This window comes from Gouania willdenowi, chromosome 12, assembly GCF_900634775.1.
Source record: "Gouania willdenowi chromosome 12, fGouWil2.1, whole genome shotgun sequence".
In the NCBI taxonomy this organism is placed as follows: domain Eukaryota; kingdom Metazoa; phylum Chordata; class Actinopteri; order Blenniiformes; family Gobiesocidae; genus Gouania; species Gouania willdenowi.
In genome coordinates this window covers 4,296,996-4,314,460 of record NC_041055.1, presented here as the reverse complement: position 1 = coordinate 4,314,460, position 17,465 = coordinate 4,296,996, and the positions used below count along the sequence as shown (strand labels likewise).

At 37.0% G+C, this 17,465-nt stretch overlaps 1 protein-coding gene across 1 annotated transcript in view; it reads left to right on the top strand.

The window, feature by feature from the left end:
- Positions 1-17,465, top strand: part of LOC114473668 (collagen alpha-1(I) chain) — a 155,955-nt gene that overhangs the window by 116,110 nt on the left and 22,380 nt on the right. Inside the window, exons 29-48 of the mRNA XM_028463432.1 lie at positions 510-554; positions 3,978-4,031; positions 6,960-7,004; positions 7,770-7,823; positions 7,935-7,988; positions 8,078-8,131; positions 8,534-8,587; positions 8,669-8,722; positions 9,217-9,261; positions 10,113-10,157; positions 10,359-10,466; positions 10,570-10,623; positions 10,702-10,755; positions 14,469-14,522; positions 14,833-14,940; positions 15,056-15,109; positions 15,187-15,294; positions 15,369-15,422; positions 16,434-16,487; positions 16,703-16,756. Of these exons, the coding sequence (XP_028319233.1) occupies positions 510-554; positions 3,978-4,031; positions 6,960-7,004; positions 7,770-7,823; positions 7,935-7,988; positions 8,078-8,131; positions 8,534-8,587; positions 8,669-8,722; positions 9,217-9,261; positions 10,113-10,157; positions 10,359-10,466; positions 10,570-10,623; positions 10,702-10,755; positions 14,469-14,522; positions 14,833-14,940; positions 15,056-15,109; positions 15,187-15,294; positions 15,369-15,422; positions 16,434-16,487; positions 16,703-16,756 (1,206 nt within the window). The remainder of the gene's footprint in view (positions 1-509; positions 555-3,977; positions 4,032-6,959; positions 7,005-7,769; positions 7,824-7,934; positions 7,989-8,077; positions 8,132-8,533; positions 8,588-8,668; positions 8,723-9,216; positions 9,262-10,112; positions 10,158-10,358; positions 10,467-10,569; positions 10,624-10,701; positions 10,756-14,468; positions 14,523-14,832; positions 14,941-15,055; positions 15,110-15,186; positions 15,295-15,368; positions 15,423-16,433; positions 16,488-16,702; positions 16,757-17,465) is intronic.

Below are 17,465 nucleotides of genomic sequence, written 5' to 3'. Positions count from 1 at the left end.
CTGATGGTCTTTAGGAAAATAAACTCTGTCACATTTTACAACGTATTTACACCAGTTTTTTGTTTTTTTTACTAGAACGTCTTCATCCATCATCTCTGTTCTGAGTTGTTTCCAGGTTTGTTGCTGCTGTCGGCACTAATCTAGTGAGAACTGCCACTCAGGCCAATTCAGGTGGAAGTTCTCACGAGGATAGTGACGGAGTTCAGTTTAGTGAGGCCTCTTTTAATTATTATTACATTAAAATACGACATATTTATGGAAAAATACTAATACGGGAAGATGGCGGGAAAGAGGAGTAAAATACAGGAGTTTCCCAGCCTAAACGGGTCTCTTGACAGGTATGGCTTAGTATGTAGTGGTGCTCGTAGAGGGGCGGGGCTATGGGTCAGTTTCATATCGTCTTCTCAGGCTGATGAAAAGAATGAGGAAATGTGTCATTTTGATGAGTGATTAAGCCATAATTAATTGCTATCCTTATTTCTGATGCATAACTTGTTTGTTCCCTGCAGGGTTGGACAGGTCAGAGGGGTCACCCCGGCCCACCAGGACCATCGGTAAAGTCCATATCACTCTGCCTTTAATAACACGCTGCAGCACAAAATATTGGAGGAGGATGGAAAAAATAATCAATGAAAATTCTGTACCTCGAAGCCTTGTTTATTAATAGAAAAACAACTAGTGCATTGTCCATAGGAAGTATATACTGCTATAGAAAATGGGAGGATAAGTAACTTTTTCATGGATGACCAAATCAGGTAACTTGTGTTTGAAGGTGGGACGTGCCTTTTGCATTTTTAGCCATTGGGGAATAAGCAGAAACGGAATGCAACAGCATGATAATTGAAAGTGTTTAGAAGGTTAAATCTGGTTAGATTTCTGTTTTGAGGATAATTAAATGGTACGTATGGTTGAATAAGTATGAATTCATCATCATGGTTATGCTGTTGCATTGGTGTTAAACACAAACCCTCAGTATGTTTAAACAAACATGTGTGGAACATTGGAATATTAGAAAATTAGAACATTGGACCATAGGGATGACATCACTGTAGAGCTAGGACTGATGACATCACTGTAGAGCTAGGACTGATGACATCACTGTAGAGGTAGGACTGATATCACTGTAGAGGTAGGAACGATGATCACCTCCTGAGGCGATGGACTCAGTTATGATGAGTGTGGGGGTGGGGCGTCCAAACAAATTCGACGTTGCACACCCATGAACCATGCAGCAGCCATGTTGAAAGTCTCAGGTCAGTCTGATCCTGATGTGTTGAGATATTTGAGGAACACACACACACACACACACACACAGACAGAGATTCCTTGCTTTTATGGAGAGATATAACACATTTTTATTCATTTATTCATTACCAGGCCTGCCACTGTGGTCTTAGGTTGACGCCACATGTAATGGAATATTTTTGCGACAAATGTGCATGTTTTTTTTTTTTTTTCAAAAGTATTTTTCTATTAAATAGGAAACAAAATGGTTGGTATTAAGTGATCATCTTATTTTCTTTGTACATTTAAAAATTAGATTTGATTATGCAAAATATTATTTATCTGATTACTTGATTAGAAATCAATGAAATAATCCATAATCCATAATTTTGACTTTGTTTTCGAGTCTCTTTTTAAGGATAATTTCTGTATGATTCTTCCCAAAGACAAAATGAATTTAACTTTATATAAATAACGCCAATTACAACAATAGTCACCTTGTAGCGCTTACTACAGATATAATATTCTTTAAAGACGTCATCAAAGTCGTTGTCAGAATGCTAAAATAGCCACAAAAATAACGGGAATACATAAAATAAATGGGTGAAGATTTCACAGTGAGGGGATCAGAAGGCGTTTCTGGCTATAGGTAGACTATTACTGTTACTGTTATTGCTATTACATAGAGCCCCCTGTGTCTCTAGGGGGCCACTTTTATTTGAATCAGATTTCTGACAAAAAATGTACAATATTTTCTTATTAAAGAATTAATCAGAACAAAGTTGTAACGTTTAGTTTGTGGATGAAGGAAAACGCTTCGTAAAACAATGCTTCACAGCAGTGAATTCAGGAGAAACTTTACACAAGTGTAACAAATAGGGAGGTGGTGCTAATTATCTAAAGGAGGAGGAGTTAAAGTGATAAAATACACAGCAATAAGAAAAGACAGAGTGCTTACAGCCACCGGCCAAGAGGGGGCGCCAGTGGGCTGCGTTTGTTACAAAGATCATATTTGCAACAAATAAGAGTCAGTGATGAACTCCTACACACACTCACTTTATTGTTTACAACAACATCTGTCTGTTGCATTACGGTGTAATACTTTTGTTTAACAAATCCAACAAGTAAAATTATGGCAAATGTTTAATATGTTTTACCCTTTTATGTAGAAATTATTCCAAAATATCAAATTCATTCATATGAATACATTAGTTCACGTGTCAAACTCAAGGCCCGGGGGCCAATTTCAGCCCTTTGAAGCATCCAATTTGGCCCACAGGAGACGTTAAGAATTACAGCGAAAACTTGAATCACATTAATTACATAGAAATTAGTCACAAAAATCAAGGACATTTAAAGTGAAGACCCTGTTGGGGACTGATACTGTATCTGTCACTTATTGTTTAGATTAAAGCTGCACGATTAATCGATATGAAATCAAAATTAAATTATTTATTGAGGGCAATTTTTAAAAAGCAATCATGGCGTCTCCTGAGTCTTTGTACAATCTGTTGATAAAACAGGTTTCAAACACATTTTTAACGTGACAGACGAACACAGATTCTACAACATCTTCCAAATCGAAAAGTAAAAGTCTGGATTTTGTTTTGAGGTAAAATCGTTTAGGGGTGAGTGTTGGCAAGAATGTTGCAATACGATACGTATCACAATATGTGGGTCACGATATATCGTGATATTCTACCCAGATAATATCAAAATTAAACGTAGAGATAAAAAATCAAGTTGTTGCATATGTTCATCAGAAGATATTGATCATTCAGAGGACAAATTCAGTCAAAACTATTAGCTTCAAAACATCCTATTTATTATTAGTGTTTTTGCACATTTTCACTGGAAAAAAGAAAATAGTGTTACACACTGCCATCATAAAATAAAGTGCAACAAGTTTCTTTTCACTGAAACTACTGTGTAACAACTGTAAGTGAGAACATTAAGGATAAAAAGGATAAAGAGTTACTGATGATGCGCAAAAATAAGAAAAAATAATTTATCCTATTGTATCACTTTAAACACTGATCTGAACAGTTAATATGAAAACAAAAGTCTGTGCATACATAAATATTACAGGTATTACACACTGCCATCATAAAATCAAGTGCATCAAATAATCATTGCAACACATTTAAAGCATTGTAACCACTCAAATGTTGCACAAATACACAAAAATATTAATTAAATCTAATATGTAGATATATATTTTTAAATCTTTTTAAAATCGGCACCCAAAAAATCACGATATATCGTGAAATCGATTTTTTTGTTCACACACCTGCTTGGATATTGTCGGTTTCTTACATTTGAATAAGTTTGAATTTTATGTTTACGTAGAAGTGCAAACTATGGCACAATATTGTTGAAATTACTTGTTTTAATGTGTGGCCCACTTTAAATCAAACTGCTCCATATTTGGCCCCTGAACTAAGACCAGTTTGACACGCCTTCTTTAGTAGTTGTCTTTTAATTACATACAAGGAAATGTTACTTATTTTAGCATCTTATCCAGCACTTGTCCATTGCTCCCACTGAATTCACTGTGTGTGTGTGTGTGTGTGTGTGTGTGTGTGTGTGTGTGTGTGTGTGTGTGTGTGTGTGTGTGTGTGTGTGTGTGTGTGTGTGTGTGTGTGTGTGTGTGTGTGTGTGTGTGTGTGTGTGTGTGTGTGTGTGTGTGTGTGTGTGTGTGTGTGTGCGTGCGTGCGTGCGTGCGTGCGTGCGTGCGTGCGTGTTGTTTCCAGGGTTTGCCGGGCCCACCAGGAACAGAGGGAGCAGAAGGAAAGCCTGGTACACAGGTTCCCATTCTCTATCATATTCCAATCCCATCCCGTCACACTGCTCTGTCTGTGTGTCTGTCTGTGTGTGTGTGTGTGTCCGTCCACACTGAATCATTTAGAACTGCTGAAGTTGTCCCACAGTCACCTTGGTGCAGTCCCTGTTTGAAGTGTGTGTTCCCTCTACAAAGCAGAGTGTGTGCGTGTGTGTGTGTGCGTTGAATGTAAAGGAGCGACACACTGAACGAGAGCCCAGATGGAATTGGCCTCAAACTGTCAGAAGTGACTCCAGCGTAGAGTGGAAGATGCTGCTGTGATGCAGAAAACATCCTGAAATCACAGCTCAGTGTCTGCTTTAAGCTCCTCTAAACACGTTTTATTTAAACTAATGTCTGTTTATAGACAACACAATAACTCACTCATAATAAGTCTACATGTGACGACACTGTTTATAGCTTTGTTCAGATGTACAGGTACAGTAGTTTGGGTTTTTTTGGTAGTAAAGGAAAGTAGTTATATTAAAGCTGCTGGACACTTTTTTGTGTCAGATAATTGAAAAGATAAAGATAAATTGAAGATCATTTTCTCAAAAAATAAAGATTGGTTGAAATTACAGCTCGAAAGATTTCTATATCCACCGTTAAAAGTCCATTTATTGATATTTACGTGCAATGCATTGTGGAATGTTGAGTCTCAGACACCAGGGACCCCCACTGTAGCTGAAGGTGGTTGAACACAGACATGAACATTGAAGAACAATCATATGGAGACAGGACCATCTATAAGGGGGAATAAAGGGGAGAGATTTTTGGGGTCCATCCATAAAGTCAGTAAAATGATGGTCTATTGTTCTATGAATCTGTGATAAACACATTTATTTATTCATCTGAATAATATCCACTGTTATCCAGGAAGTTTAATATTATTTGCAAAATCGTATATAAACTGGGTTAAAAGTGACCACAGAAATTGGTTAAATGTTGCAAATTAAAGTGAGCAAAAACTGACAGAAAAAGTGGTAAAAAGGGTTTTAATTGTAAATATTGGAAACTTTTCGGACACTGATTAAAATAATTAAGAACAAATAAGTCTAAACTGGCAAATAATGGTCACGATAAATCATGAATGTGGTTAAATTAGCAAAAAAATAAGCATGAAATATGGTGGAAAGAGGTTAAAATTGACAATAATGGGACAGCATTGGGGGGGAAAGGGTTTATAAGCTGAAAATGTCTTAAAAATGGAAAGAATGTGCAGAAAAGGCATTTAAATTTGATGAAGTGTCAGAAATGAGAGTAATGTAGCAAAAATGTATTAAAAGGTGCAAAAATATGGCAAGAAAATGTGATGAAAATAGGTTAAAATATGGCAAGTTTGGTGTAGTTGCAGAAAAAGGTTAAAAATAAGCAAAAATGGGCTCAAATTGTTCAAAAAATATTCTTAGTTTCTTGAAGTCATCTGGTGACCCCCTCCCAGTGTCTGGTGACCCCAATTGTTTGAGCCCCTGTTTTTTTAAACATAATTCTGACCATGATTTCTTGTTTCTTTACCAGACAGTGATTGGCTTGACACCATTTTTGTTGTGGTTTGTTCCCAGTATTCTCCGTGATATCGGAATGAAGTAAAAAAAATATATATATATATCTGTCTTTCTTAGTGACCCACATCCCACAATGCAATACGTGAAGCTTTTCTGACAATGTCAAACAGTGGAGCTCGAAACGAACGTGAATTATTTTTTTGAGTCGATGATCTTCCATTTTTTGAACCTACAGTATGTGGTCTACACTATGGATTTATCTGATATTTGACTTGTATTTACATTGTGCAGCAGCTTTAACAGATAAAGGAGAAATGTGTGAGGAAGAGGAGGAGGCGGAGCTCCGAGAATAGGACTAACTGCTAACCATAAAACATTCAACAAAACCAAAAGTGTCAATGCATCAAAAGTATCTACTTGGAAAAGAAACTGGGACATGAGCAGAAACAGAATAAAGAATAAAATGACAAATAACTTGACCTGAATAGGGTTTAAAAAGCTGTTCCTGGAGATCTGCTGTCCTGCACGTTTTAGACTCTATAGCCTGAGGTCGTTCATTATCAACCTTTCTATTCTTTACAGCACAAAGACATCGTACATTGCTTTATTTTTAATGTGAAAAATACTTTAAAGTGTGTTTTTCTACTACAAGTAAAAATACTTCAATGAAAAGTTTTGCAGATCCTAACGTACTGTATATACCACTGTTCAATTTATTTATTTATAATCTAAACTTATGACAATATCTCACATTCTCATTTCATTTTCTTTATTTTTTACATTATAATTTATTATAAATATATCATATCATACTTTATATTTTGTGCATTATTTATTATTATGATATATTATAATTTATATTACTTTAATAATTTATATTATAATATAATACTTTAATTATGTGTATTATTTACATTATAAAATAGTATAATAATTTATATTATGTTGTAACATTAGACTGTTTATTATGTGTACTTTTTACATTATATATATAGTATAATACTTTATATTGTGTACTATTTGTATTATGATATAGTATAATTTATATTGTTTATATTATAATGTATTTTAATAATTTATACTATGTTTTTTATTTATATTATAATACTTTATAATGAGTACCGTTTATATTATGACATAGTATAATTTATATTGTTAATCATTTACATCATAATGTAGTGTAATAAATGATATATTTATTATTTATATTATATCATACTTTAAATTTCATTTATTATTTAAATTAGATACTCATATTATGTGCATTATTTTTATTATAATTTGTAATAATTAATGTGACTTTGGTCAATTAATTTTTTAGTTGATTGTTTCATCTTATTTTGTGACTTCAGGACTTTTTTATTAATATTTGAGTAGAAGTGACTGATTTTTCTGTGTGTCGTCTTCAGGGTCCGTCGGGCGTGTCTGGTAGCGTGGGAACTAAAGGGCTGACGGTACGACTCTCTCTCTCTACTGTGTGACATCATCACTGAGCTTTATTCCGCTTTGGGCACAAGCTGCAGGTTTTTAGGAGAAAATACAAATATTCCAACAGGGTTTATTTATAGAGGATTTTATGGATTCATAAAAATGTCTGTTTGGATAGGAACCAACTTTTCTGTTACAGTTGTAGTACACACCCTGAAACACGTAGAGTCTTCAGTTAAACCTGATCTAAAGTTCAGCAAAGACTTTTGTTTGGGCAAAATATGCGCAAATTATTAACGAGTAAAGTTTTCTAGCTAGCTATAAAAAACGTGAACTGTTGCATATCTTGGTCAAAATAAATGCTAACAACACCAACTCTGAGATCCTTGAAACTTGAAACTTTCACATTTTAAATCATATCTTCATAAACTTTATATCCACGTGGTCACTGAAAATGGCACGTTGGCCTGTGTCCTGATGCTCGCCACAAGCCCGTCATCCTTCATGACATAAATCCATAGGCTCCGCAAAACTTGGGGGCCGAGTCGCGTGGGAAGGGAAGGCTCGGCCCCTTTTCATAACTGCTTGCAGTTCTAGTTATTATTATTATCCATGCCACAAAGTAGGTTTGAGCTCCGTCCATCCGTTTAAGATAGTTAGTAATTTTATATTCTGATGTGATAATATTTTCATATGTATACATCTGAGTTCTTAGATTTAGGAAAAAGTTGAGTAATGATGATAACCAATATGGCGAGGGATTTTGATGACTATATCTTTTTGTTTTTCAGGGCTTTCAAGGACTTGTGGGAGCGAAAGGAGCCGACGGACCGCCTGGACCTCTGGTAAGATCTGTTTGAACAAGAAGCATCTGTGTCTGCGGCACAGGATCAGACCACGTTACAACCTGAGCTTCAGAAATGGAAGATCAGGATCTGACTTAACTTTTTCAACAGGGATTACCAGGACAGACGGGCCCTCCTGGAGCCCCGGGACCTCCTGGAGATCGGGTACGACACACAGATGAGCTCCATCACAGTAGAATACATGGAGAGATGATGACATGTGTAATGTAGAGCACTTGCACGTGTTTCCACAGGGCTTCACTGGCAAGTCTGGGACTGAGGGACCACAGGGCCTCGTAGGCATGTATGTAAGTGATTCTACACCACACTGTTCACACCACCACAGATGCAGGAAATTACATTGGTTGGCAATCACCATTGCACGATTCAGTATTAAGGATGTTTCAGAAAGGAGAGGAGCATTTAGAGATGAGGGAAATCGCAGGGGAAAAATTTAAATTTTAGGATTAAAATGAGGAGAAGAACCAAGTTTTTAACAATGATTTATTGGTTCCATCGTGTATTTTAGATTGAAACCTTCACCTTTTGATGAAAACGTATGCGTTCACGTGTGAAAATGTCCTGTAATGTTGAAAATGATTAGTCATGTTTGTTCTAGTACCTTTGGGTTCACGTACCTCTGGTTGGGAATCATTGTTTTCCACTTCCTGGAGTGTAATGTTTAGTAATGCCTCCATCCTGTCACTCAGGGACTCCAGGGAAACGTGGGCATGCGAGGATCTCCAGGTTTCCCTGGAGAACGGGTAAATTCTTCTTTTTAGACCTAAAATAGAGGATTTCTGTGAATAATAACAGACGTGGATTTCTTGTTGCCTCTTTCCCAGGGAGAGCCAGGTTTACGTGGATTCCAAGGCCCTGTTGGAAAGCCTGGTCCTCCAGTGAGTATCTGCTTTACTTTGTATGTACTTTATCTAAACTAAGTGCAGCTTTGAAGGGACAATGAAGTTTGTCTTCTTTTATTCTGTTCAACTCTCATCAGGCAAATAATTGCATGAGAATTAAACAGAATTGAAGTTGTGTGGCACAGCTTTTGATAAGTTAAGTGTTAAAATGTTCCCAAAGGGATCAACAGACTAAAGATGTAGAACAAATAGATTTGAGCTTAGTGATAACAAATGGGAAAACAAATATTACTCGACACAAAATCATCAAATTGGACAAAATGGCAGAAACTCCTGTGTAGAAGTGCAACACAAGCCGTACAATGATGATGAATTCTGGCGTTCTACAACAGAACCCTGAGGCGGAGCAGGCACAGAGGAAACTTAATGATGATGTTTTTGTCTGTAACACACAAGCTGCTGCGGTGAAGGTGAGAGTCCTCTGTGCAACGTGCATGTTCTGACTCGCCTCGTCTGTTTTTCACTTTCAGGGTCCGTCAGGTTTCCCTGGGGAGGCGGGGCCCCGGGGACCTCAGGTGAGCAATGTTAGCCTGTTATTGAGTCTAGCCTAGCCATTAGCATTAACTGAGCATTTGCATTTCCTAGCATTATCATTAGCCAAGCAATAGCATCACCCTAGCAATAGCAATAACCTAGCATTTGCTTATTATTAACATTAACCTAGCAATGGCATTAACCTAGCAATGGCATTAACCTAGAAAAAGCAATAACCTAGCAAAAGCATTAACCTAGCAAAAGCATTAACCTAGCAATAGCATTAACCTAGCAAAAGCATTAACCTAGCAATAGCATTAACCTAGCAATAGCAATAACCTAGCAATAGCAATGATCTCGCAATAGCATTAACCTAGCATTTACGTATTATTAACAATAACTTCGCAATAGCAATAACCTAGCATTAGCATTGACTTAATAATAGCAATAACCTAGCAATAGCATTAGCCTAGCAATAGCAACAGCCTAGCAATAGCATCAGCCTAGCAATAGCTTTAACCTAGCATTAGCATTAACTTAGAAGATTGCTAAAAAGATGTTTTAGATGTTTTGATATTGAATGTGGTGCCATATTAGACGTGAAACAACAAAGGAATGCAGTGTGTTATCAGGATGTTTGGAGCCCCATCTTCCTGCAGAGAAGTCTCACGGGATGAGATTCCACTAGAGTTACGAGACCCTAAAACAACCTTCAAAGGAAACACAATTATACTTTGTCGAAACTTTAGAAAAATCAGATTTATTTTGTGAGAAACTACAATGAAAACACAGCTATAGTTGGTCAGAGAGCTGAAAAGTAGATGCTTCCTATAATGACTTCACTCCATCCATGGTTTCTAGTCTGCTAATGATTTTTTTCATTTATTTCCAGGGTCGTCCTGGAGACGAAGGATCGTCAGGGTTACAGGGAGCCCCAGTGAGTCAAACACGTCTTAACTGAAAATAGACTGTTACAGTTTAAAGTAAACCGCTCACTAGTGCATAAATAAATCCACTGCATATGATTTTTAAATTTCTGCACTGACAGTGAATCTGTGACCTCGATCCACAGGTTGAGAACCCCCTCTTATCCCATTCAAATGTCTGAAGAGCACCTAAAACATTATTGTATTTTCAGGGGCCTCCTGGTTTCCCAGGTGCTGATGGAGTTGCGGGAAAACCTGGACCGAGAGGAAGCCACGGGTCCCCAGGACTCGGGGGCCCACAGGGGCCAGCAGGAATCCCAGTGAGTGGGTACCATCCATCCATCATCAGCTTTTAAATCTATATTGATTCTTCTAAAAGAGACAATCCCATAAGATGTGGCCAACCATGTGGTTTCTCCTCAGGGGCCGGGAGGTGATGCTGGATTACTGGGAGCAGCAGGAGATAAAGGACTCAAGGTGACGTCGAGGACACAAAAAAAAATCCATGTTTCTATGTGATGTCATCTTAAATGGTTGTTTTTAACGCTTGCACAGGGACCACCTGGTCCACCTGGTGAGGAAGGACAAACAGGACAAGGTGGACAACAGGTGGGTCTATACTGAGCAACGACACACACACACAAACAATCATGTTTAGGCTCATAAATACACACACTGTGCAGTATTTATTTTTTTTCAAAATATGTTTATTAGTTTTTCATATTAAAATACAATTAGCAATCTGGTCACGTTGACATAAAGCAGAGGATATGAAAAACAAAGAAAAAAATGTAAAAAAGACACACAATCATACATCCATCCACACACACACACACATAATTAGTGAAGCTTGCACGCAAGATCTTATACTGTACATGGCTGTACAATGTAACATGCAATAGTGAGGAGAGAGAGAATAATACAAAATGAAATTAAAAAAACTACTTGTAAATTTGCTACAATGTTCATTAGGGATGCAACGATTAATCGTAAGGCAGTTAAAAATTGATTCATAGGTATCACGGTTCATATTGATTCTCTGAAAATTGAATCGCAGTACTTTTTTAAACAGCAGAGGGCGCTATCTATTTATCCTTTTCTTGTCCAGAAGTGAAGGCGGCGGGCGTAATCTCCTACTACTCTCTTTCTGGCAGCCTTCTACTCTTAGACATGTTCATAAATGATTCCTTACCCCTTTAGCACCAAAAGAATATCTATAATATTACGTGAATATCTGTAAAAGTCACGTTTTTCTATTAGCTCTGTCTGCTAGCATAGCATCTCTTCTTCACTGCAATAATATCTGCATGCCAACCGACCACTGGGTTACCAGCGCCCTCTGCTGGTCCAAACAAATATTTGATATAAATACAGTGAAATTACTGTTTTTTTTTTTTTTTAAAGTCCAATTGCTAAGGTACAAAATAAATTTTCAGTTGCACTTTTAAAAAGAAAAAGAACTATTATGTAGTTTTGCATTGTTTACTATTGAACCATAATTTAAATTAATAGGCTTCTTCTTCATTTGTATTATTCCTTTATTTATTTCAATTGCATTGTTTTGAATAGTTTATCAAGGGATTTTTTGACAATGAAAAATAAAAGGAAAATAGTACAGAATTTTCCCGAAAAAAATAAAGAAATATTTTATATTATATCATCATTTGTCTACAGTCTCATTTTGTAAAATAAATCGTGAGAGAATTGTATCGTGAACCCAGTATCTTGAATCGAATCGTATTGGGAGTTGAGTGAATTGTTACATCCCTAATGTTCATGTAAGGTTCCCGTCACTTTTCAAAGTCCCTTTGTTTTCTTTTTGCAATATATGCAAGTCTTTTATAGTCCAATGCATTCTGAAAGTTCTTTGATCCATTGTTGTATTGAAGGAGTTTCCATCTCCTTCCAGTTCAGGCCAATAGCCCAAAGTCCAGTCATTTCTTTTACTTCTTTGTTCTTGAAAAATCTCCTGGGTATATTCCTAATATGCAAAGTTTGGCAGAAAGGGGGAATTTTCACTTTAAAAACTTCTGATAGACATTTAAGCACATCATTCCAGAATGGTAATATATGTATTCTGTATACTTCCATACACAATGTATAAGTGTCCCTTTGTGATCTCAACATTTAGTACATGTGTCTGGAATATTTCTGGACATGTGATGAAGTATTTCAGGTGTTACATACAGTAGACCCTTGTCAACCATTTGTAACTTTAATTAATTGTTTCTTTTTGAGCCCTTGAACAAGTTTCATTCCAAACTGCTTAGTCTATATGTTCATTTATGTCATTTCTCCAAGCATTTCATTTATCTATTGTAGAATGTGATGAATTAGACCTGATTAGGTTATAATACTTTAACATCAATCCTTTTTGTTCCACTTTTTTGAGAGAAATTTCTTCTATTAGTGATAGATTGGGAATATGTCAAATGTTTTCAGATTTTGATGGAAGAGAACTTTTCAGTTGTAGGTATTTGAAGAAATGCTTTGTAGGAATTTGGAAGTCATGGCACAATTCACCAAACGTAAGCCTTAATCCATCCTCATATAAATTTTTAACTGTTTGAACACCTTTTTTCACCTTCCATAATTTAAATCCTCCATCCTGTTTGCCAGGTGTGAAGTGTTCATTATTACACAAGGGAGTGAATTGGGATAATGATAAAGGATGATTAATATGTTTGTGTGCATTGTGTCACATGATAATAGTGTTTTTTAAAAAAGGACTTTTTAAGAGTTTTTAAATTGGCTGAATAAATATAACTATTAAGGGGCAAATCTGGAATGGATTTTTGTTCAATAGTCACCCATGTTGGAGGTGAGTTTGTGCAAAATGAATGTGAAGCTGATGTTAATTGTAATACCATCTAAGGTTTGGGAGCTGGAGCCCCCTCTTTCATAGGGCAAGTACAGCAATGTAAACTGAAGCCTTGCTTTCTTATTATTCCATATAAAATTACTGAATGTTTTGTTTAGGTTATCAAAGAATGATTGTGGTAATGGCAGGGGGAGTGTCTGGAAGTAATACAAGAATTTTTTATTTGTCCTATCATGGAGATGGGTAAGTTTGACCAACGATTTAAAGTTTCTGTAACCTTGTCTACCAGGGGTCATAATTAGTAGCAACTATTTTGTTCAAATCTGGAGTCATTTTGATGCCCAAGTAGTTAAATCCATCTGTGGCATTAACACATGTGCAGTATTATTATCAGAAAATAACAAAAAAGCTTCTGCTTCATTGAGTTTAGTTTATTCAAACTGTAAAGCAAAAGTTGGTTGGAGTCAGCAAAATGCATCTATTAATCTGTGATAACCACATTTTTTTATTTATCTGAAAAATATACACTATTATCTAGGAATTTTATTGTTATTTGCACTTATTTAGTCATCTTAAAGATGTAAATCCTTGTTTTAATGACATATAAACTGGGTTAAAAGTGACCAAATATGGTAGAAAAAGGTGGTGAAATGGGGTCAAATTGTCAATATTGAGAGTGGCAGCAACAGAGGAGGGTTTTTTGGGGTAATAATGTAATTTAAACAGTAGGAACATCTAGTTTAAACTGGCAAATAATGGTCATGACAAATTGTGAATGTGGTAAATTGACGAAAAAACATCAGGGTAGGGCTCGGCGATATGGACCAAAATTCAAATCTCTATATTTTTAACTCAGTTAAGCCTTAACAGAAAGACAGTTATAGGTTGAATTGGGGTAATGCAATGGGTTAATAAAGCAAAAATAAGCCTGAAATATGGTGAAAAGAGGTTAAAAGTAACAATAATGGGTCAACTTATGTGGCATTAGGTGGAAAAGTGGTGGAAAGGGTTCATAAGTGCTGAAAATGTCTTGAAAGTGGAAAAATGGTCAGAAAAGACATTTAAATTTAATGGAGAAGTGGCAGAAATGGGAGTTATGTAGCAAAAATGCATAAAAAAAAGCAAAAATATGGCTAAAAGTGATGAAAATAGGTTAAAATATGGCGAGTTGGATGTAGTTGCAGGAAAAAGGGTAAAATTAAGTAAAAATGGGCTCAAATTGTTTGAAAAATATTCCTAGTTTCCTCCCAGTGTCTTGCGACTTCAAATAGGGTCCTGACCCCAAGGTTGAGAACCCCTGCCATAAAGTACAGAGTAGATCAGCTCAGGATTTATCAGACAGAGTTAGAAGCAGGAAAAACAGAGTAAAGTATAAGCTGAGGATCACATGATGTTTCAGGTAGAAATGAGTTTGTGCACCAGTTACCTTTGATTTTCATAAAATACATTTTATTATTAATATTATGAATCTTCTTGAAGTTTTTTGACTTTGTCTCCTCAGGGTCTTCCTGGCTCAACAGGACTTGAGGGACAACCTGGACGTAAAGGAGACCAGGTCTGTAACGCTGGACGATTACATTTAAGTCTGTGTTCTCTGAGCACACACCTGAGTTTAAACATCGGAACAAAGACACAAAAAGAAGAACATTATCAATAGTTTACCTGCTACATCTGATGGACTTTAATCTAGGGGTGTAAGAAAAAATTAGTTTGGCGATATATCGCAATATTTCACCGCTTGATTATCGTATCGATCCAAAAAAATGTCCAAATCAATTTTTTAATCATGTTTTTCGACAAAAAGAATTTGGAAGAATTGCATAGCAATACACACCTGTTTTATCACATGTTGCTGTGTTTGACAGGGAGATCAGGGGGCATGTGGGAGACCTGGACCTCAAGGACCCCCTGGAGAGAGGGGACTTGAGGGAATAAAAGGCCTTCCAGGCCCTCCAGGCCCCGTCGGTAAAGAGGTTGGTGAATGCTTGTGTTAAACACAATCAATCTGATTCGTGTCTTTTTTTTTTTTTGCTGGTTTCTCACTTGTATCGACTTGTCGGTTAAATACGTTCTCTACGACTTTTCCAGGGCGATGTCGGCCATCCTGGAGAATCTGGAGATCCTGGACTCTCAGGGGAAAAGGTGACCATCACTACTTCAGGAGGGTTGGACTCGGGGTGTCGTTTGCAGCCTCTGATCAGATGTTTGTATGTGAGCAGGGTGACGTTGGACCTCCTGGTCTGTCTGGGCAGGAGGGTCCCTGGGGGGCTGTAGGAGAAAACGGCATCAGAGGTCCAAAGGGAGAAAAGGGACACATGGGGCTGATGGTGAGCACATCTGGAATCACATCTGCCTACGTTTCCCAGCAGGGACATTAACGCTCTAACCTGATGGTCCACAGGGTGAACCAGGGCTGATGGGGGACGTTGGCCCTGCAGGTCTAACAGGTTTACAGGTGAGTTTGTTCCCACAATGCATCAGCACTGATGACCCAATCCCTCCAATCCTGGTCCTAAAGGACCACTGTCCTGCATGTTAAGAATCATGTTGTGCTTTATTGTAAGACTTTATCCTATTATTAACTTAAAACAAGCTTCTTAACATGTCGACCATAATGCTAGGGTTTATTTTTTATGCACTTTTGAGGTTTATGATCAGGGCTGCAAAAGGCCAGGTAAATATCTATGGGATTTTTGGGAATATTCAAAACTTTTCTTGGAAATTATTAGTTAAAATGAACCGGAAATTGGGAGTAATTTCAAATAACTGATGCTGATATTTTAAAATAATGCCAAAACAAATTCTCTCAACTTTATTTACCTTTCCTGTGAAGGGCCAACCTTCAATTGTGAACATTTTTTTTTCTAAATCCCGTTAATTTCCATGGAAAGTTGAGAAGTTTCCATTGGAAATTCCTGCATGTTTTTTATGTCTCCCTGAATCTAATGATGATGCCATCAAGAAGCTCTGCAGAAAGCCTGATAACAACCTTCCTTTATAATCACCTGCATCTAAAACATGCAGGACAGGGGCTCTCCAGGACCAGACTTGGGCACCTGTGCATTAAAAAGTTTACTTTTATCAAAATCAAAAATCTGAAAAGTTCAAACAAAGATACTCTCAAGAAACTAAAATAAAGACTTTAAAGTTTGAATAAATATGGAAAACAAACTGTAGCATGAAGTTGGAACCAGCAAGTGGACGCACCAACAAACACTATGTTCACACACTACTTCAGTCGTGCAGGTAAGGTAATCAGGAGATGAGGAACACCTGAGTGGAGACAGGAGGGAGATATCTACATACTCGCATGCATATTGACAAGAAACGTGTGTTGAAATCTATTATCAACTAACAGGAAACTGAAAACAAACCAAATGACAGAATAAAGTACCTGAATATTGATAAATGTTCAAACCAATAGTGATTAGTGAATTTGTCTGTGATGTGTTGTCAATTTGTAAAGGGAACCACAGGACCTCGTGGACCAACAGGAGCAGATGGACCTCAAGGAGAGAAGGTGAACCAACCAACACATTGACGGCATTGATGCCCAACACAGCCAAGGCATTGTTACATCTGCAGAGGAAGGAAGAAGTTGGAATTAAATGAAATATGTTATAGTTGTGTAGCTACTAGTGGGACTTTTCATGATTTACAGTTTGAAAAACTAAACATCTGTAAATGACAATAACTCTTCCTAATGAAGGTGACCAAGATCTTTTTTCTCCTCAGGGTCAGAGTGGACCTGCAGGACTTACTGGACCTCCAGGATCTAAAGGCCCTCAGGTGAAGGTCCCACATTTTACACACATGTATCTGACCAATCCCAGCGTACAAATGATTTATATCGTCATTAACATGTTACAAGCTCAAATATTCCTGGTTTGGAGGCCCCGCCCACTGAGGTCAAACTATGGCAAGAAAATAAAAAAAATCCTGAAGTGGAGCAAAACAAACATCTGCTTTTGGACTTAAAGGTAGAGTTTTACAGCATTCCTGTGTTTGTCCCTGTTGGCCACCGTTTAAAGGAGCTCATAGGTGACGTCTGCCCCCCTGTGTGCACTGTCGTACAACTTCCCAGCAGAGATCTTGGAGAGACACACGGAAATAAACCGTTTATATCAGCATCAGTTGTCAACATGCTTTAAGCAGAAAATAACACCTTAAAAGAAATGAACAAAACCCTTTAAAAAAAAAAAAAAGCCTTAAAAATAAATAAATGTGCCTTTTCTGTGTTTATTATGCCCTTAGATAATTTCACCTATAATTAATCATATTACTGATGATTTTTAAGGTACACTTTACATTTTTAAAGCGTGAATGGTACACAGCAGCGTTCCCCCAGTCCAATACAGAGCTAAAGCAGTGTTACACTCACGTGTGTGTGCGCATTGTTGAACCGCTCCTGCTGGTAGCAGATTAGTATTCCATGGAAGGAAACCCATAAAGTGGTATCTGTAATAACGTGGGCTTTTTGGGAATTCAATTTATTCTA